Raw genomic sequence first — 21,428 nt, forward strand, 5'->3', positions numbered from 1 at the left:
ACCCCCTACATTTACGTCTAAATCATTAATATGTACCACATAAAGCAGGGGAGCCAGTACTGAACCCTGCAGAATGCCACTGGAAACAGTCCTCCAGTTGCTAAAACACCCACCAACAATTACCCTTTGCTTCCTGCCACTGAGCCAATTTTGTATCCATCTTGCTGCATTTCCCTGGATCGCATGGGATTTAATTTTTTTTAACCAGTCTGCCATGTGGGACCTCGTCAAAAGCCTTGCTAAAATCCTTGTAGATGGTAGGTGGTCCAGAGGGGATTCGAGGGGAAATCGTTTCATCTAGAGGGTGGTGGGGATCTGGAACTCACTGCTTGAAAGGATGGTAGAGGCAGAAACCCTTATAACATTTAAAAAGTACTTGGCTATGCACTTGAAGTGCCATAACCTATAAGGCTACGAACCAAGAACTGGAAAGTGAGATTAGGCTGGATGGCTGATGGTCAGCTGGCGAGGACACAGTGGGCTGAAAGGCCTCCTTCATGCTGTAAATTTCTTTGATTCTACGATTAATAATCTGGAACAGCATAAACCCAGTACAGCCAGACTATCTAATACCTCTTTTTCAAATCAATTTTTAGCCCAACCTGTGTCTCAACTACCTCCTGTTTCACAATAATTTGGGCGGCATCTTTTTGGTAAAGTCAGATGCAAAGTACTTATTTTGTGCCTCAGCCATGCCCTCTGCCTCCATGTGTAAATCCCCCTTTAGGTCCTTAATCAGCCTCACACTCGTTTTACAACCCTTTTATTACCCTATTACTATTTATATGTGGATAGAAGACTTTTGAATTCCCTTTTGTTAGCTGCCTGTCTCTTCTCATACTCTTACTTTGCTTCTCTTATTTGTTTTTTCACTTCTCTGGACCGTCTATAATCAGCCAATAAAAGCTAAAATTAGCCCCATTGATTTCCTTGAAAAATTCAACTAGTCAAGCACAACCTGCTCTTTACAAATCCAATGTCGCCTGTCCCTGATTAGCCAATGTTCAGTAATTTCATCCCATGTTTTGAATTATAGATGTTTACCCAAAACACACAGAAAGCTAACGTGTCTACATTCCCTGGTTTATGTCATTCCCTCTCCTTGAACATGGCAGTTACATTTGATACTCTCTAGTCCTTTGGCACAGCTCATGTTTCCAAACATTTTTAGAAAATTATGGTTAGTGCTATCTCTTCTCAAATATCTTCAGTATTCTGGGAGGGTGGCATACTATCTAGCCTGATGACAGCCTTACTTTTGGTCCTACTAATTTAAATTGAATATTTGTCTCCCCATAATAGTTCATTCATGTACTCCTACAGTTCCTTTTCTACATTTCTCTATAAAAGCCAAGACAAAATACTTAAAGCATTTTCAACATTCCTTTATTCAAGTAAAATACAGCCCTAAAATACAACCCTACATCGCTAAGTGGTTTAATCCTTCTTTAACAGTCATTTTGTTCTCATCTACTTATAAAACTTGCTGCTTCCTTTCATGTTGGCTTCCAGTCTTTTAAATGAATATTTACGTCATACATTTTCAACTGCCATGGGTTAAAAAGACTGATTCTCAAAGCATATAGCTCCCTCCAAGGAGAAAATATCCTCATGTACAATTATATAAAAAACATACTTCATCATAAATTTGAAATTGGTTTGCTCAAAGTCTACTTATTTTTTTTCTACCATTGAGGAAATGTTCATTAACATTTTTAACAACTGGATGTTGAGCATCGGAGGTAGGCAACACTTGATAAATAGAACTGGGAAAAGACTACAAATTATAATCCGCAATATTAAGGCATTTACTTCTCTATTTACATTTTGTATCTTGTAAGAATGGATACAAAAAAAATTACGTCAAACCACACATTTTTTATATTTTACTAAAGCAAAATAGTTCAGAAACTAGAAATCAGAAATAAACAGAAAATGCTGGAAATACTCAGCAGCTCAGGCACCATCTGTGGCGAGAGGAGCAAACTCAACATTTCAGGTTGATGGCCTTTCATTAGAACATTGATGCAGTTCAGGTCTGTTCTCGAGACACAAGATGACTAGAAAGATATGCAAGGGAAATTCAGCATGCTTTTATACATTGATGTCTCATTTAAAGCATAAGATATAATAATCTAAAAAAAAGAGACTTAATTCCACAATGCAGTTCAACGGAATAGTCTATTTCTGGAGATGAAGCGGTCAATCATGTCAAACGCCCTTTCAGGTTGATCATATGGCAAAATGTGTCCTCCACCTCGTATAATTACCTTGAACAGAAAATATAAAATGCACTTTAATAAAGTTAAAAATGATTAAATAAAAATTACATGATAACTTGTTATTAACATTTGTATTGAATCACTCCTGGAAGTAATGTATGAGTGCACTCCTTGTGTATTACAGATCATTGCCGCCTGAAGTTGGCCAGGTTGTCACCAATAAAAATTATAATCAATATACAAAGTTCTCTCCTGTGAAGCTTTTGAGGAAAAAAAAGTTTTGTTGGCAGAAATTTTTCTCAAGTACACCACATAAAAATATTTAAAATTAATTTGTCTTTCCTCCCCCTCATTTTATAGGTGGTCTGCTTTTTTGCCTTTCTTTATAGTTCTCTGTGCCATGTAGCATCTTAAGTCTCCTCTTATGCCACAAGATGACCACAGAGATATGCAAGGGAAATTCTGCATGATTCATCTTCCAGTTTCTCTCCTTATCTGTGGGGATAAAAGGGAGGAAGTGGTTAGCCCTGTTCAGTACCTTCCAAATGCACAGGTGAGAATGGCAAGTGAGGAAATACAGCTGCAAACCCAGATCCATTATTCCGTACCATGATAAGTTTGGAGCACTTCTGCATTTTGTCATCACTATACCAAGCTAGACATTTTACTTTAAAAAACCTGTTAGAATAGAGTAGGACATCAGGTGGAGACTTCAAAAATTTTAATTGAAAGATCAGGATTTAGGGAAGGTGATTTTGAAACAATGCTATTTTACAATGAAGGAACTAAGGGCATTTTAGAAAGCTTGAAATAAAGCAATGCATCATAGAAAATTCTGGATTTCTTTAATTTTAATAAATGGTATTAAACAATTGACAAAAAGCAAAATACAAGCTCACAATTCTCTGCCAAAAGCAAAATACTACGGATGCTGAAAATCTGAAATAAAACTAGAAAATACTGGAAATATACTGCAGGTGTGGCAGCATCTGTGGAGAGAGAAACAAAGTTAACATTTCAGGTTGATGACTTAATCCTAGTTCGTTTAGGAGTTGGTACAATTTTTGGGCCACTGACACCAGTACTGGGGAAGGAGGGAGCTGCTTGAATAGCCATTACTGAAATATGGGGCTTGATTTTTAGCCCCCACTGGGGCCAGGATCGGAGGTGGGCAGGTGCTAAAAATAGCACCACTGGCCTGTGTGCTGGTTGCCCGGCTCCTTCCCTGGGCCATTTTCGCGGAGGCAGGATGGGGATGGGGATGGACAGAGTGCTATGCACCCGCACGTGGCAGGTAGCCGATCCAGGTACTTAAATGCCGCTTAAGGCTAATTAAAGGAAGCCTACTGGGATTTTCCAGTTGGCCTCCAGGTTTCCGCAGGCAGAGGGGGCTAATTTAACTGTTTGGAGGTGGCCTCCTGGCAGCAGACTGGGAGGGGGGTGCGGGGGGCAGTGCTCTAGCCAGGCCTCGAGGCTCTCCCTGCCTGCCTGGGTACAGCAACAGCTGCAGGTCACCCAGTGGAGGTGCTCCCCCCTTGCAATGGTGGCCTGGCTGCAAAAGCCATTTTTTAGTTTAGATTTTAAAAAATTGGCGAGAAGGTGTCTCCATCTTGAAGCATCCTCTCCTTTACTTACTTAACATTGCAGCTTGCTGCTCCTTTCAAGTTGGAAGGCCTCTGATTGGCCCTCCAGTTTTGACAGCCCACTCATCGTGCTTAATTGGATGGTGAGCCCACCCCCTGACCATAAATTGGCTTCACCGGGGAAAATCACAATGAATGACTTCCCACATTGTTCGTGTTTCTGACCCACATTTCAGCTTGACAGCGGGGTTCGGAAGCCCGCAGGGAAAACCCTGTCCATGTCAGTGATGAAGGTTGGGAACTAAATGTTCCAGGGTATTTGAATTTTAGAAAAGATAGGCAAAATGAAAAGGAAGAGGAGGAGCATGAGATAAAGATAATAGTGAGAAATCATCTAAAAACTTGGTCTTAAATTTGGCCAATTACAGAGGTACGAGACATGAGTTGGCTGAGGCAGGTTGGAAAATTGAATTAAAAGATGTGATAAGTGTAGAAGATAAGCAATGGCAAACTTTTAAATAAATAATTAATAATTCTGAATAATTGTACACTCCATTAATGAATAAAAACTCTACTGGAAGAGTTGTACATTCATGACTAACTAGAGAAGTTAAAGATAGTATTAGGCTAAAAGAAGAGGTTTACAATATTGCCAAAACGAGTAGTAAGCCTGAGAACTGGGAAGGTTTTAGAAATCAGCAAAGGATGACCAAGTAAATGATAGAGCAAAAAAATAGAATGAGAATAAATTAGCAAGAAATATAAAAACAAATTGCAAGAGGTTCTGCAAGTATGTAAAAAGGAAGAGAGTAGCAAAGTACTACTTTGAAGAGATAGGAGAAATTATAATGTGAATAAGAAAATGGCAGAGCCATTAAACAAATATTTTGTATCTGTCTTCACAGTGGAAGATACGAATGACGTACCAGAAAAAGTGGGGAACGAAGGGTCTAGCACGAGTAAGGAACTTAAAGTATTTTAAAAGAAAAAGTACTGGAGAAATTAATGAGACTAGAAGCGAACAAATCCCCTGGGCCTGATGGTCCATATCCTAAAGTCCTAAAAAAAAAAGTGGCTGCAGAGATAGCAGAAGAACTGGTTGTGATCTTCTAGAATTCCCTGGATTCTGGAATGGCCCTCGTAGATTGGAAGGTAGTAAATATAACCACACTTTTCAAGAAAGAGACAGAACACAGGGGATTACAAGACTAGTTATCCTGATATCTGTTGTAGGTAAAATGCTAGAATCTATTATTAAGGACATAGTAACAGGCTACTTAGAAAATCATACTATGATTAGGCTAACCAAACCAGGTGTCTTTAGATCAACAAATTAAATGTTTAATTAAAAAAACTAAATTCTTAAACACTACTGAGATATAAACAACATTTAAAATAGAAAAATGAGTGTCCTTGCAGATTTACACTCCTGCCGAAGTGGAATCTTCCAATGTGGAACAGTCCAAGGTTGCTTGAAGTCCTCACAGCCGTTCAATGGGGGAAATAAAGGTTCTTCAACAGTAGGATGGTCAGTGGTTTATTTCAGAAGTGATGCTCTTCTCCAGTGATGAATCAGCCGATCAACAACTCGCAAAAAATTCAATGAATCAATTTGGCTTTAGAATTTTGAGGGGTGAAAAAGTGATTGAAGGCGAATTTTATTATCAGAGCACTCTGTTAGGTTCATGCTGGTCCAGCTGTCTGTCTGTGTCTGTTAACTGTGTCTCAAAAGCCAGTTTTTCAACTAGTTTCAAATGTCAATTGGCAACATTGTATCTTTGTCCTTGTTCTCCGAATGGCTGTATCCTACGGCAACCAGAATGCATTCTTTGACTCAGACCCTAGAGCTTGCTGCCTTAAAGCAGTACTGATCCTTTTCCAGCCTTAAAGGCACACCGCATACTTCCCGGGAAAAAAAAATACAGGATCATATCAGATTGAGGATTGGTTAATGAACAGAAAACAGAGTAGGAATAAGTAGGCCATTTCCAAGTTAGTAATTTGTAACTACAGGTGCCGCAAGGATCAGTGCTTGCGGCTCTCCAATTAAAATCTATATTGTCAGACAAGCCCCCCCACCCCACCTGCCAAGAATAAGGAAAATTAATTTCACCACATGAACATTGATTTTAAACTGTTGTTGGTGAAGAAAGAACTTGCTTTAAAAAACAATGGAGACTTTGACTGAAGAGAGACATTAGCATATCAACAGACAGTACTTCAAAGGACAAAGGGGCTATATACCCTGCTCCAATTTAATCCACAATGGACTTTTGATTACCAGACACTGAAGCATTCCAGGTTAATACTAAGATAGCCAAATACACAGAAGAAGTGGTCAGACGAGTTTGGTCACATGACCAGCTGACTGTTGGAGTTTTTTGAATTTGAACTTCCAACAGAGAATTTAAAATCAGAAGGCTGTTAGCTCCAGGACTGAGAACACCTCTCTCCTATCTGCTCTCATCTCGCTCTCACCAGCTTCGGAAACCACTGAAGACATATGAACTCCAAGAGAGAAAAGTCTCCTACAGTGAACAAGGTTTAAGAAGAATACTGGGCCCCAATGAAAAGCAAGACTACTTACAATCAAGGACCCTACAGCGAGCTCGAAGCACAGTAAAAAAAAACCCTCTTCCGAGATTGCCTCAAACCTCTCCCTTTTATTTTTCTTTTGCTCTTTTCTGCCCCTATTTGCATGTGTGTATCACGTATGTATGCTAGCATGGGCCGTCGTATATCCACAGGTGTTAACTGTATTAGAGCTTAAGTTTAAGGTTTAATAAATATCACTTTTCTTCTTTAAACCTAAAGAAAACCTGGTGTGCTCATTTCTTTGCCTTATGATTGGAAAGCTGTGAAAAAGGATTCACAAAGGGGAAGCTCAAAACACCATGTGTTTAAAATTAAACGCTGTTACAATAAGACCAGGTAAAGACAGCAAAAGACTCCTAGACCTCTTTCTCACCTGGTCGTAACAATATCAATGACTTGAATGAGGAAACTATTTCAATTTTTATATAATTTATATTAAATTATATAATTTGTATAAATATATAGGGAGCTATAGACTAGTTAGTCTGACTCATTCACTGAGTATTTTCAAGACACAGATTGATAGATTTTTGAACACTAAGAGAATCAAGAGACATGGGGATAGGGCAGGAAAGTGGAGCTGAGGTAGAAGATCGGTCATGATCTCACTGAATGGTGGAGTAGACTCGAGAGGCCACATAGCCTACTCCTGCTCCTATTCATATCTGCTTGTATATACCTAATCCCATTATATGCAACTTTGGTTCCAGTAACTTCTTGCTTCTTCCCAGAGGATTTTGTTTATTCTTCAGAGTTTTTATGGTACAGTTTTTCCATCCAGTGCATATTTTTAAATTATTTGATATTGCATGGATGCAGAAGACATATACATAAAGGAAGTAAAGCCCAACTTTGTATTTTGCAGGGAAAACTGTCCACAATGTTACAGCATCATTCTAAAGTTATCCTACATGTACACAGTAACAAAAACCATTAACAGCAGCAGTGGAAGTAATCTCAAAATAGGAAAATACAAAATTACAACTAAAAATCAAATTGTGTTAGGCACAAAATTCCAGAGAAAACATCTAGTTTATAAACAAGCCAGACAGAAATAACATTCCTATTTGAAATTGAAGACATTTTAAGCTTTGACCCTCTCTGTACATTGATTCTGAAAATAAATATAAAATAAAGCAGAACTTGCGTATAATGAATGTGCAAGTAATTTTTAAATTTAAACTTCCTCCCTGTAAAATGAAGAAAAGTAGTATTTTAAATTTTCAGGAATTCTAAATTTCCCCCAGACTACTCATTCGTGTAATTTATGAAAGTTGACGGACTAACAGCTTGTCTGCAGGATATAGCTCCAGTCATGTGTCTGGATGTGGACATTTCCTTAGCAGTTGATCTCTTTCCATGACATATATATATATATGGTGACCTCAAAGAAAGTTCCACTTCATAGTAAACTATTGCATTAAAGTGGACACATAAATGGCAAATCAAAAATAATAACTGGACGATGGCCTACTCAAAGGGATGACTTTACGCAGAAAGGGCTTTCATGGACCACAAGACATAATACAGAAAATATTCTTATTTAATGCAGAACAGAAAAATGTTTCACATCTGTCAAATTAGTCTTTTTAGTAAAGGGAAGGGATTTAATAAACCAATTTCTTTACTATATTTTAATGAAACATGTTCACAATGGTTTACCTTTACTCTTTTGTTTGCTTTCAATTCATCTCCCTATTCAATGCAATTGGACCATACTGAACAACTTTACCAAGAAGGTTATCTCTCCACCATACTATGTGGTAATTGTTAGCGTACGATTGCCATTATACTCTTGAATGACTGCTTACACCACCGATTTGCAACTTGTTGAATGGTACATGAGACAGAATTTGCCATTGTTCCTACATACATTCTGAAAGGATTATGCTTAACAATAGATACAATCTAAGGAAAAAAGATAATTGAGTGAGGCAGGCACTTTTGATTTCAGCATTCTGCCCGCATGGATGCACTGTCACTGAGCCCCCACGATATTTTGTGTAGCGGCTCACTTAAATGGAGGGGGCAGAGCGACTGCCCCCCATGACGTAGAGGGGGCGGCTGCTCTGTTCCCGGCAACGGCGTCCGGCACCACCACACAGGTGCCAGCACCATTTGTAAAGGGCTTCAATCCCTGTGAAGAAATTTTAATTTTTAAAGTTATATTATGTTGCATTGTCTGTAAAAATTTAGATAAATGCTGGAGGCTCTTTCCCAACCCCCCACCCCCCCAGTGTTTGTTTTTGGGCCTATATCACCAAAATGAACTTTATTCCAAATCCGAACATCCCCCCCTGACCTTGTAACATTTGCCCTTAAACGCCTTCCCACCATCCCCACTGCCAATACAAAGTGTTATCCCCGCTCTCCCCGTCTCCTGCACTGATAATCTCACCCCCTCCCCAACAGTGTCACGCCTCGGAACTCCAAATGGAGTTTCAAAGGGGCGGGAGTTCTGGCCGGCGGCTGGAATATCGGCGTGGGACGGCTGCCGGGACAAGGTAAGTTCATTTGCATCTTTTTAACTTAATTTTATATTAAAATGAAGGCCCCACCGCCAAGTGGCAGGGCGCACGCACCGAGGCCTTGCCGCCACTGAGGCCTTCTCGATGTCGGGGGTCGGGGCGGGCCTCTCCCGGAAGAATTTTCCAGGCCATCCCGCCACAACCCCTGATGCTGGAGAGCTAGTAAAATTCAGTCCATAGTGTTAGTAGCAGGTCCCAGAACAGCTCCCGATTAAATATCACTGCATCCAGTTAAAACCTAGTAAATTTGTCACCACCTTGTGTTATTTCTTGCTAAGACAATTGTCAACAACCTGGTTACTATTGTTAAATTCAGATGCCCTAACTTCTTCAGCAATAGAACTTTATAAAATATCTCCTGACAAATTTGCAATTAAAATTATATCTTACTTTACTGCCCTCCTTAAGGAATTCTAGAAGATTTGTAAGACTAGACTCACTGGGAGCAATTTTAACCCCAACTGGGTGGGTTTGAGGGGTTGTAAGTTAAAATTCAAAAAACTTGGGGGCGAATGATCAATCTGTTCTCAGGAGATGGATCTAGTCTTACAAATCTTTCAGAATTGCTTGAGGAGGACGCTAAAGTAAGATATAATTGCTACGATCAGGTGAGGAGGGGTCACAAGGCTCCCCTCTTTTCCTTCTTCTTATTTGACCGCAACAGGGTTTATTCCTTTTTGAACAGTAGATGTACTTACCACTTCAGTGAGTGTTTTGCCTTTTACTTTTGTTGTGATTGTAAAAGAACCAATCGGACAAGGTTTCTCGAGTGTAAACAAGAAAGCAGTGAGTTTAATATACTCAAAAATCTAAACCCAAACTAAATAAAAATAATAAAATTATGCTGCACTTTCATGCGCACACGTACAAAAGAATCACACACACACAAATCCACAGGCTCCACAAGCATCCCCATCTTCAACGATGGGGGAGCCCAGCACATCAGTACAAAAGACAAGGCTAAAGCATTTGATCTATCTTCAGCCAGAGGTGCCGAGTGGATGATCCATCTCGGTCTCCTCCTGAGGTCCGCAACATCACAGATACCAGTCTTCAGCCAATCCGATTCACTCCAAGTGATATCAAGAAATGGCTCAAGGCACTGGATACTGCAAAGGCTATGGGCCCCGACAACATTCCGGCAACAGTACTGAAGACTTGTATTCCAGAACTAGCCACGTCCCTAGTCAAGCTGTTCCAGTACAGCTACAACACTAGCATCTATCTGGCAATGTGGAAAACTGCCCAGGTACGTCCTGTGCACAAAAAGCCGGACAAATCCAACCCGGTCAATTACCACCTTATCAGCCTACTCCCGATCATCATCAAAGTGATGGAAAGGGTCATCGACAGTGCTATCAAGCGGCACTTGCTCAGCAATAACCTGCTCACTGATGCTCAGTTTAGGTTCTGCCAGGGCCACTCAGCTCCTGAACTCATTACATCCTTGGTCCAAACATGGACAAAAGAGTTGAACTCCAGAGGTGAGGTGAGAGTGACTGTCCTTGACATCAAGGCAGGATTTGACTGAGTATGGCATCAAGGAGCCCGATCTGGAGTCAATGGGAATCAGGGGGAAAACTCTCCATTGGTTGGAAGCACAAAGGAAGATGGTGGTGGTTGTTTGAGGTTAATCATCTCAGTCTCAGGACATCACTACAGGTGTTTCTCGGGGTTGTGTCCTGGGCCCAACCATCTTCAGCTGCTTCATCAGTGACCTTCCCTCCATCACAAGGTGAGAAGGGGGGATGTTCATTGATGATTCACAATATTCAGCACCATTCTCAAATCCTCAGATACTGAAGCAGCCCATGTCCATATGCAGCAACACCTGGACAACATCAGGCTTAGGCTGATATGTGACATGTAATATTCGTGCCACACAAAGTGCCAGGCAATGACCATCTCAAGCAAGAGGGAATCTAACCATCTCCCCTTGACGTACAAAGGCATTACCATCGCTGAATCCCCCACCATCAACATCTTGGGGGTCACCATTGACCAGAAACTGAACTGGACCAGCCACATAAATGCTGTGGCTACAAGAGCAGGTCAGAGGCTGGGAATTCTGCAGTGAGTGACTCACCTCCTGACTCCCCAATGTCTGTTCACCATCTACAAGGCACAAGTCAGGAGTGTGATGGAATACTCTCCATTTGCCTAGATGGGCGCAGCTCCAACAAAACACAAGAAGCTCGATACCATCCAGGACAAAGCAGCCCACTTGAATGGCACTCCATCCATCACCTTCAACATTCACTCCCTCCACAACCGACGCACAGTAGCAGCAGTGTGTACCATCTACAAGATGCAGTGCAGCAACTCACCAAGGCTCCTTTGATAGCACTTTCCAAACCTGCAACCTCTACCACCTAGAAGGACAAGGGCAGCAGTTGCACGGGAACAGCATCACTTGCAAGTTCCCCTCCAAGTCACACACCATCCTGACTTGAAACTATATCAGCATTCCTTCACTGTCGCTGGGTCAAAATCCTGGAACTCCCTCCCTAACAGCACTGTTGCTGTACCTACACCCCAACGACTGTGGCAGTTCAAGAAGGGAATTCATTACCACCTTCTCAATTGCAATTAGGGACCAGCGACACCCACAACTCCCGAATGAGTAAAAAAAAAATTTAAGAGTGATGAGGAATAGATGTCATAGAGTCCAGAGAAAATAATAAAGAATACAGTCTGTGATCTGGTAGCTTTAGTGGTCTTCCAGTCTTCGTGGTCCTGAAGTTCTGCGTTGGTAGTTGTTCTTGATGACAGTTGAGCAGAGGGCATCCGCCTTGGTGTTTTTGTCTTGGATTTAGCAACAGGCAGCTAGGCTTTACACGCCCTACCAGGCCTTCTGGAGAGAGAGCGAGAGCAAGAGCGAGAGAGAGAGAGAGAGAGACCTTCTGGCTTCTGCACAAAATGAGTCACTGGCTTGTCTGAGGCAAACTCTCTGCTTTCACAGAAATGACAGACGGTCACATAACAGTCTGTGTCTTCTCTGGTACCTTCTAAAGAGATTCAAGACTAGGAATTTCCAACTCCCAAGGCTCATGGTGCCAATGTTTCCCCCAGAGGGGTTCGCCCTTTCAATGTTAATGTCCCAGGATGGCTTTGAATGTCTTGCTAATGAAAGCAATCTCAGGTAGCTCACTCAATAGGGCAAGCCATTGTTTTGGGTACAGGCTAATCAGACAGGTTTTGATGCCTTGGAATGTGCAAGTTTTTCAAATTCAATTGGTGGTGGCCTTTTTGTAGCTGTGTCAATGTCTTTGTAAAAGTTGTCAGTAATATTCCAGCTTTCCTTTTTTAAGATTAATGTAAGTTTCCAATGAATTTAAAATCCTCATTTGGCATAGCATGTTTTCTTGACATCTCCTCACCGTATGGAATGAAATGTGACAATAGGAACATTTCATGATGAGGTTGCAAAAAAAACACATGCATTCATTCTCAAACACTCTCAAATATACACATTAATCTTAGAATTGCTGCAGCTAGCATTGTCTGCAACAGCTATTCTGGTTTCATTTTTTGTAGTTTTGTCACCACCCTTCCCTTGGATGAGGTACCATTAAGAAATTGCATTACTTTTGGGTTATGTGTTATTAAATGTATTAAATGGGGTTACAGGCTCTCTCGCATCAATTTGTAATACTCTGGGAATGTGCATCTCAATAAACATGTGGTTCTAGGTGAAGCTTGGGGTATGTCAATTTACATTACTCCTTGTGGCAAGTCCCCTTGTATGTACAAGCTTTAACCCTTCAACTGCTGTTTCTGCAACGTGACTTTAACCATTCAGGTTCCAGCACCTTGATAATTTTTTTTCTCTATAGTGACAGTGGGTAATAAATTGTTTTTTTAGCCCCTGTGAGGTGTTTGAGATTTCCTCCAGGTCCTTGTTCTTGCTGAGTTCTGAATTGAAATTGTTGGGTTTGATCAGCTTTGGCTTTGCGACCTGATCATTGGGTTCTTCAGTGGGTAGATCCACACTGACCTCACTTTTATCTTTCTGGTGAGTTGCACAAGTACTTTAGGGCATTTTTCCTTCCCTTTTCCCTTTACTGTTTGGAGGGTCTCTCTAAAACCACTGATGAATTTAAAATCCTCATTTGGCATAGCATGTTTTCTTGACATATTTTTAATTGAAAATTTCTCAAAGTATTTTATAAAGTCTACTTCTGAGGAGGTGTCAGCCACAGCTCACTTGATAGCACTCTTGTCTCTAAGTCAGAAGGTTGTGGGTTCAAGTCCCACTCCAGAGACTTGAGAACAAAAATCTAGGCTGACATTCCAGTGCAGTACTGAGGGAGTGCTGCACTGTCAAAAGTGCTGTCTTTTGGATGAGACATTAAACTGAGGCCCTGTCTGCTCTCTCAGATGGAAGTAAAAGATCCCATGGCATTATTTCAAAGGAGAGCAGGGGAGATATCCCCAGTATCCTGACCAATATTTATCCCTCAATCTACACCACAAAACCCCCCCAGAATATCTGGTCATTATCAGATGGCTGTGGGAGCCTGTTGTGCACAACTGCCCTGAAGCTGTGAATGGCGCGATATAAATTAAGGTCTTTCTCTTCTCAGGAACACAGATAGTGTACCATATATACCATTATTTTCCCATTAATAGAGTTAGATTGTCCCATTTTTTCTTTTAATGTCAGGATTCCATGACTCTTGCATTTATCCACTGGGTACAACCTGTATATTTAATGTTACATCAAGCTGTCCTCACCCCATCACCCACGCCCATATTTTTTCACAAATTCTAGTATACGTTATCTGGTCCAAATGCCCTGCAAATATGTATATTTTGCTGATCTCTGCATAAATTTGAGATTTTCCTCCTTGGGTTCTCTCCTTCATGGGTTAACCACATCCCCTTAATACTTATTAAATTACGACATAGACAGTTCTAAGTTAAATTAATGCACAAGATGAATGAGCTTTCCTGTGGTTAACAATCAGCAGAAAGAGAACAAAAATGCCACAAAATATTTGAGCATTACTCAGACTATAACCAAATGGAGTTGAATAATAAGCATGTATTAGATAGGATGTTTCATGAACCAATCCTACCTCTTAGGACTTAGAGCCAGATACAAAATTCTACAATGATACACACGATATATGTGAAGACTTGATTCAAATTGAGCGTGTTCTATTTGGAGCGCAATTCAAGACTTCAAGTAACCAACAATTTCACAATTTCGATCCAAAGTGTTTAATTTTGAACAGATTGAATCTATTACAGTTGACTATGGCACAACAGGCTCTGTACACTAGAAGCACCAGTATATAATTCTGTAGAATGTTGTGACACAGATTCATTCCCTCTATTCCACTGCATTCCTGATATGCAACCAAGCATCTTCCCATAGATGGAGGAGAAGAAAAAGGAATGACGTCCTAGGGGGAGATAATCAAACAGCACCACACCTTGGTGGTTATGTTACACCTCCAAGCAATGACTTTCAGCTAGTATCGGTAGAAGGATGCAAACCAATAATTCTGTCTGGACAGAGTCAGAACACAAGAAATAAAAAAAAACACAAGAAGGTAAGACTTACTGTTACAAATCCTGGTCTACCATGGACAATAGTGAGACTGCACCTGGAGTATTGTGTACTGTTTTGGTCTCCTTATCTAAGGAATGATATCCTTGCCATAGAGGGAGTGCAATGGAGATTTACCAGACTAATCCCTGGGATGGTGGGATTGTCTTATGATGAGAGATTGCAGAAACTAGGCCTGTATTCTCTAGAGTTTTGAAGAATGAGAGGTGATCTCATTGAAAGTTACAAAATTCTTACAGGGCATGACAGAGTAGTTGTGGTTAGGATGTTTCCTCTGGCTGGTGAGTCTAGAACAAGAGGACACAGTCTCAGAATAAGGGGCAGGCCATTTAAGACTGAGATGAGGAGGAATTTCTTTACTCAGAGGGTGGTGAAGCTTTGGAATTCTCTACCCCAGAGGGCTGTGGAAGCTCAGTCATTGAGCATGTTCAAGACAGAAATCGATAGATTTCTGAATACTAATGACTTCAAGGGATATGGGGATAGTGGGGAAAAATGGCGTAGAGGTAGGTGATCAGCCATGATCTGTTTGAATGGCGGAGCAGACTCGACTGGCCGAATGGCTTACTCCTGCTCCTATTTCCTATGACAATCTCTTCGGTTCTGTGGTGCCAGTTGTTCCTGTAAGAGCTCTGAGCTACAAATGTTGACTCAAATTACCTTATCCACCTATACAATATTGTGTGACCCAGGGATGCAACAATAACTACACCTTGTGCTTTGGTCCATATATTTGTGTCCCTTGCACATGTACTTTTCATTTACTTTGAAGATGGCCCAACAAATACTTAGTGAGGCGAAGTGAGGCTTGACTGATTTCTCCAACATCTACATGATGACCGCACATCCTCCACCCTCTTAGACAGTCTCAACCTGTTCAAAACACTGGCCCATGCCCAGTCTCACATTAAGTTCCACTTGCCCATCACCCCTGCCCTCATTGACCTACATTGGCTCTTGCCTCCCGACAAAGTGAACTTAAAACCTTTACCCACAAGGACTTTTGGCCACCTCTCTTAAGTCTCCCACCACATCTCAGAATCTATTCCGTTGCCCTTTTTAGCTTTTTAAAAAAAATCTTCAATCCTCTTTAGCCTTGGAACATTTTTAAGTTAAAGGCAAAATATAAATTTAAGGCATCATTTATAAAGTTAAAGAGATTGAAGGGAAATTCTATACAGCTATAATTAGTCGTTCAGTAGCACAGAACTTGACTATAGCTGAAAATAGATTCATGTTGTCGAAGCTTTTCGTCTTGCACTCATCAGGACAATTGCAAGAATAACCAATGCAAGGGAAAACAACAACTTATACTGCATGAGAAGAGAGTGCTGATTGGTAGAGCTTTTGCCATGGCGAATGCACCAGTTTACAGTGACTGACAGTTAACTGCCAAGCTTTGTTTAAAATTTAAACCAAGGAGCTTGACTCTGATTGGTCAAGGCATTGCCCTGAGGAATGAACAGCGAATGGCTGTCGCTTATTTTGTTCAGCTGAAACCGGTGCAATGTTTGTACATATTCGTTCTGTGTATTAATATATGTAGCTTCCAGTATGTGCAAAAACACCATACTGCAAGCCCTACTGATAATCTTAAATTGGCTGTCAGCATAATTCTTAGCACACTGTGGATTATTTAGCAAATGTTGTCCAATCACGGAATCACATCTAATGTTGGACACTGTGTTTTGAGTTTTGCAAGCACGGGCTGTTTGGGTATGGCCTGTACCTTGCCCATTGCGAACAGCAGAAGGAACATGTTGTTTGATACGATCCACCAGTCTTTGGGACGTACGGCCTATATACCTAGCATCACACTGGCATTGAAATTCATATATCACATTACACATTTGTATGATAGGCAGAACGTCTTTTTGGCTTGACGGTAGCATCCTGTTAATGACGAACACCACACGTGTTGCTATTGCATAGTAGCAGCGTGAAACAGCTAGCTTTACCTGTTGCTCAAATTTTTGGGATACATTACCCTTCCAGGGTAATTTGAGGTAGACTGGGCACTTTTCAGGGCCGATAAAGACGGCCTTAGGTCCGTTCATAATTTTGCGCGATATACAGTGAGAAATGATCTGATCAGAGAAGCCATTGTCACGCAGGATGTCTTTGATTCGCCCTATTTCAACATCAAGCTTGCATGGTAAACAAATGGCTCAGGCCCTAGTTACAAGGTTGCTGATAAGGCCAATCTTATAGCGCATGGAACTGTAAGAATCCCAACACGTGTACTGACCCATGAAGGTAGGTTTGTGGTAGACCGTGGTAGAGAACCTCTTAACAGATTCCTCAACTAGTACGTCAAGGAAAGGGAGTTCATTTGACTGCTCCATTTCAAAGGTGAATTTGAGAGCAGAATGGAGCCCATTAAGACATATAAGGAAATTATCACATGCAGCTGCGGATTCAAATATAGCAAATGCATCATCTACATATCGTAAATATGCAAGAGGTAGGAGGTTAAGTGTCATTCCATCAAAGACATGTTTCTCATGGAACCCAACAAAGGTGTTTGCGAAAGCTGGACCGAGAGGGGATCCCATGGCAACAGCATCCATTTGGGCACACATGGTGTTGTTAAAACCAGACTCAACTGCGCAAGTTGCCGAGTTCATAAGTTCAATGAATACTGATTCACGCAATGGTGGTGGGTCCAGATCGCCATGATATAGTGCTGCAGCACAAATATCTATGGCTTCCTTAAGTGGTACATTGGTGAATAGGCTAGCAATGTCAAATAAGCACATGGACATGACATTGCTATCGATATGCAAGTCCTGTATGGTCTTTGCAAATGTGAAGGAATCCTTCATCGTGTATGTGGATAGCTTGCTCAAAACTGGATGTAACAATTCGCCCAACCATTTGGCCAATTCATGTTGTGCAGAACTGGTCATAGATAAGAGAGGGCATAGAGGGACATCACTTTTGTGCGTTTTGGGCAGCCCATACATCCGCGGACGCAGCGAGCCATGAAGCCGAACTCTGTCATATATATCACCCGGCAGTCACTGCTCTTACACAAGGTGAGCAAACATTTTTTAGTTTACTTTCGAGCAAGGCTGTCCGGTCATGTTGAGCGGCAGGTCCAATGGATACGAATTTGGAACCGTCAGTAAGAATGACGTGCATTTTGTTGATATAGTCACGCTTGTTAAGGATGACTATTCCCATCCCTTTGTCAGGTTTACTGATGTGGATGTCTAGGTTGGTCTTAAGGCCTCGCAACGCTGTCAGACATTCACATTGCATGTGGAAATCAGACATGTTTGGAATCCCGCAATATGCGTGCGCTAGATCAGCGAGGCGCGCATTCAAAGATTCAGTGTCTTCAGTGGATGCTGGTTTGTGGCGGGAAATTTGGGAGTAAAGGAATTCGAACTCAGCAAATACCTCTTCCCATTTGATTTGGGATGAATGCACACCAAAATTTAAACTATGCGCAAGAACAAACTCCTCACTTTCTGAGAGTACATGGTCAGAGATATTTGTTACATGTTTAGCGGTGTAATTAATTGTGTTGCCAAACTGCTTCGGCTTAAGTGAATTTACAGTGCAGGAACGTTTCTAACGTGTACGTTTGGAAATGAAAACAGGGACAACCTTGGGTTTAATAGACTCTTAGAACATAAGAACATAAGAACTAGGAACAGGAGTAGGCAATTCAGCCCCTCGAGCCTGCTCCGCCATTCATTACGATCATGGCTGATCTCACCTCAGCCTCAACTCCATTTTCTTGCCCATTCTCCATGACCCTTCAACCCATTTCTAATTAAAAATCTGTCTATCTCCTCCTTAAATGTACCCAATGTCCCGGCATCTACTGCACTCTGGGGTAGTGAATTCCACAGATTCACGACCCTTTGAGAAAAGTAATTTCTCCTCATCTCTGTTTGAAATCTGCTACCCTTTATCCTAAAACTATGACCTCTCGTTCTAGATTGCCCAAGAGGAAACATCCTCTCTATGTCTACTTTGTTAATACCTTAATCATCTTATATACCTCAATTAGATCTCCTCTCATTCTTCTAAACTCCAGAGAGTAAAGGCCTAAATTGCTCAATCTCTCCTCACAAGACAAGCCCCCCATCTCTGGAATCAATCTAGTGAACCTCCTCTGAACTGCCTCCAATGCAACCTCCTTTCTCAAGTAAGGGGACCAAAACTGTACGCAATACTCCAGGTGCGGTCTCACTAATGCCTTGTACAGTTGTAGCAACACTTCCCTACTTTTATACTTTATTCCTTTAGCAATAAATGCCAAAATTCCATTTGCCTTCCTTATCACCTGCTGTACCTGCAAATTAGTTTTCTGCGATTCATGCACGAAGACAGCCAGATCCCTCTGCATCGAAGCACTCTGAAGTTTCTCTCCATTTAGATAATAATTTGCCTTTCTATTCTTCCGACCAAAATGGATAACCTCACACTTATCCATGTTAAAATCCATCTGCCAAATTTTGGCCCATTTATCTAATCTATCCATATCCATTTGTAGATTTCTTATTTCTTTATTGCAACTTACTGTCCCACCTATTTTAGTGTCATCTCAAATTTGGCAATAGTACCTTCTATCCCTGCATCCAAGTCATTTATATAGATTGTAAATAGTTGGGGCCCGAAGACCGAACCCTGTGTCACCCCACTAGTTACATTTTGCCAACCAGTAAAAGACCCATTTATCCCGACTCTCTGTTTTATGTTGGTTAACCAATCCTCTAGCCAAGCTAATAAATTGCTCCTAACCCCATGTGAACTTACCTTGTGTATTAACCTTTTGTGTAGCACCTTATCAAATGCCTTCTGGAAGTCCAGATAAACTACATCTACAGGATCCCCATTATCCACTTTGCTTGTTACAGCTTTGAAGAACTCTAGCAAATTAGTCAAACACGATTTAACTCTTGGAGAAATTCGATAGACAGCTTACCTGTTCTTAACTTACCTGTGGTTCGAACTATGTTGTTAATATCCCAAATTTGGTCTTTGTTGTACCTCTGTCTCATGTATACAAATAGTCATTTACTCGTACAGAACCTGTGTGCTAAGAATTACGCCAACAACCAATTTAAGATTATCAGTAGGGCTCGCAGTGTGGCACATTTGTGGGTACTGGAAGCTATATATATTAATACAAAGGGCCCTGTTCTTTGCAGACAGAAAGAATATGTACAAACATTGCACCTGTTTCAACTGAACAAAATAATCCACAGCCATTCGCTTGTTCATTCCTCAGGGCAATGCCTTGACCAATCAGAGTCAAGCTGCTTGGTTTAAATTTTAAACAAAGCTTAGTCAGTCACCAGAAACGGGTGCATTATCCATGGCAACTTTTCTACTAATCAGAGTTCACTAGCCAACCAATCAGCACTCTCTTCTCATGCAGTACAAGTTGTTTTCCCTTACATTGGTTATTCTTCAGATTGTCCTGATGAGTGCAAGGCAAAAAGCTTCGACAACATGTCTCTATTTTCAGCAATACAGAGTTATAATTCAGCAAACAGAAGGTTGAAAATTCTGAAGCAGATGTGCAAATACAGCACTTTACCTTTTGCTAGTAAGTTTTGATATTAATGTTTTATAGAAAGGAAATACCAGCTAGGTATCCAGGTATCATTCATAAGTATTCAAAAGAAGCGACGGTTGTAGTTTGAACTCAGCAAGAAATTCTCCGTGTACATTGAAAGAGTTCACTAGCATCAAGTGAATTTAAAATTTAAAATAAAAAGACAGGCTTTTCCTGTCATAAGAATGTACGAACCTAAGAAATAAGAGCTGGAGTAGCCATACGGCCCCTCTAGCCTGCTCCATCATTCAATAAGATCATGGTTCATACTCTACCTCAACTCCACTTTCTTACCTTATTCCCATATCCCTCGACTCCCTTAGTTCTCCAAGAACCTAACAATCGCTATCTTAAATATACTCAATGACTGAGCATCCACAGCCTTCTAGGGTAGAGAATTCCAAAGATTCACAACACTCGAGTAAAGAAATGTCTCCCCATCTCGGACCTAAGCAGCTGACCCATTATCCTAAGATTGTGACCCCTGGTTCCAGAGTCTCCAGCCAGAGGAAACAGCCTTTCAGCATCTATCCTTCATGTAGGAACATGTAAGAAACCACAACAGGATGATGGCTAAATTGGATAGCCCCAATAATGGATGCAGGGATTGCTTTGCATGATTAACCAGTACCAGTTTATTGAAAAGCAGGAAACATGGCAGCTTCGTGCTGCCTATTCATTACAATGATTTGTGTGTGCAGCCAGCACTAACCATTGGCTGCAGGCAGGAAAGGAGTTAAGGCCACATTCAGATCAGCCATGATCCTGTTGAATGGCAGAACAGACTCGAGGGGCCGGGTGGCCTACTCCTGCTCCTATTTCTTATCTTCTTAACAAGCAGCAGCCACCCAATGTCTGAGTGCTGTAGTGGAACAGATGAACATACGAATTAGGAGCAGGAGTAGGCCACTCCGCCCCTCAAGCCTGCTCCGCCATTCAACAAGATCATGGCTGATCTGATTGTAACCTCAACTCCACATTTCCACCAACCCTCGATAACCTTTCACCCCTTTGCTTATCAAGAATTTATCTACCTCTGCCTTAAAAATATTCAAAGACCCTGTTTGCACCACCTTTTGAGGACGAGAGTGCCGAAGACTCACAACCCTCAGAGAAAACAATTCTCCTCATCTCTGTCTTAAATGGGTCAACCCTTATTTTGAAACAGTAATCCCTCTTGATGGTGAGGTTGTGCAGCATGCAGCAGATCACCAAAGATCTTGACACATGCTCTGCTGAGTAGTGCAGGGGCCCTCCAGACACAGTCTAGGCTGTGGAATTGTGGTTTCAGCATGCCAGTGCTGTGCTTGATGACATTTTGTGTGGTAGCATGGCTTTGATTTT

At 41.2% G+C, this 21,428-nt stretch overlaps 1 protein-coding gene across 6 annotated transcripts in view; it reads right to left on the reverse strand.

The window, feature by feature from the left end:
- Nucleotides 1-1,374: 1,374 nt before the first annotated feature.
- cpvl (carboxypeptidase vitellogenic like) overlaps nt 1,375-21,428 on the reverse strand; it is a 120,535-nt gene continuing 100,481 nt past the window's right edge. For all 6 annotated transcript variants that reach the window (XM_068059459.1, XM_068059468.1, XM_068059498.1 and 3 more), the window contains one exon: nt 1,375-2,270. In XM_068059459.1, coding sequence (XP_067915560.1) covers nt 2,169-2,270 — 102 coding nt within the window. In that variant the 3' untranslated portion in view covers nt 1,375-2,168. The remainder of the gene's footprint in view (nt 2,271-21,428) is intronic.

Source organism: Heterodontus francisci, chromosome 2, assembly GCF_036365525.1.
Source record: "Heterodontus francisci isolate sHetFra1 chromosome 2, sHetFra1.hap1, whole genome shotgun sequence".
NCBI classification, from domain to species: domain Eukaryota; kingdom Metazoa; phylum Chordata; class Chondrichthyes; order Heterodontiformes; family Heterodontidae; genus Heterodontus; species Heterodontus francisci.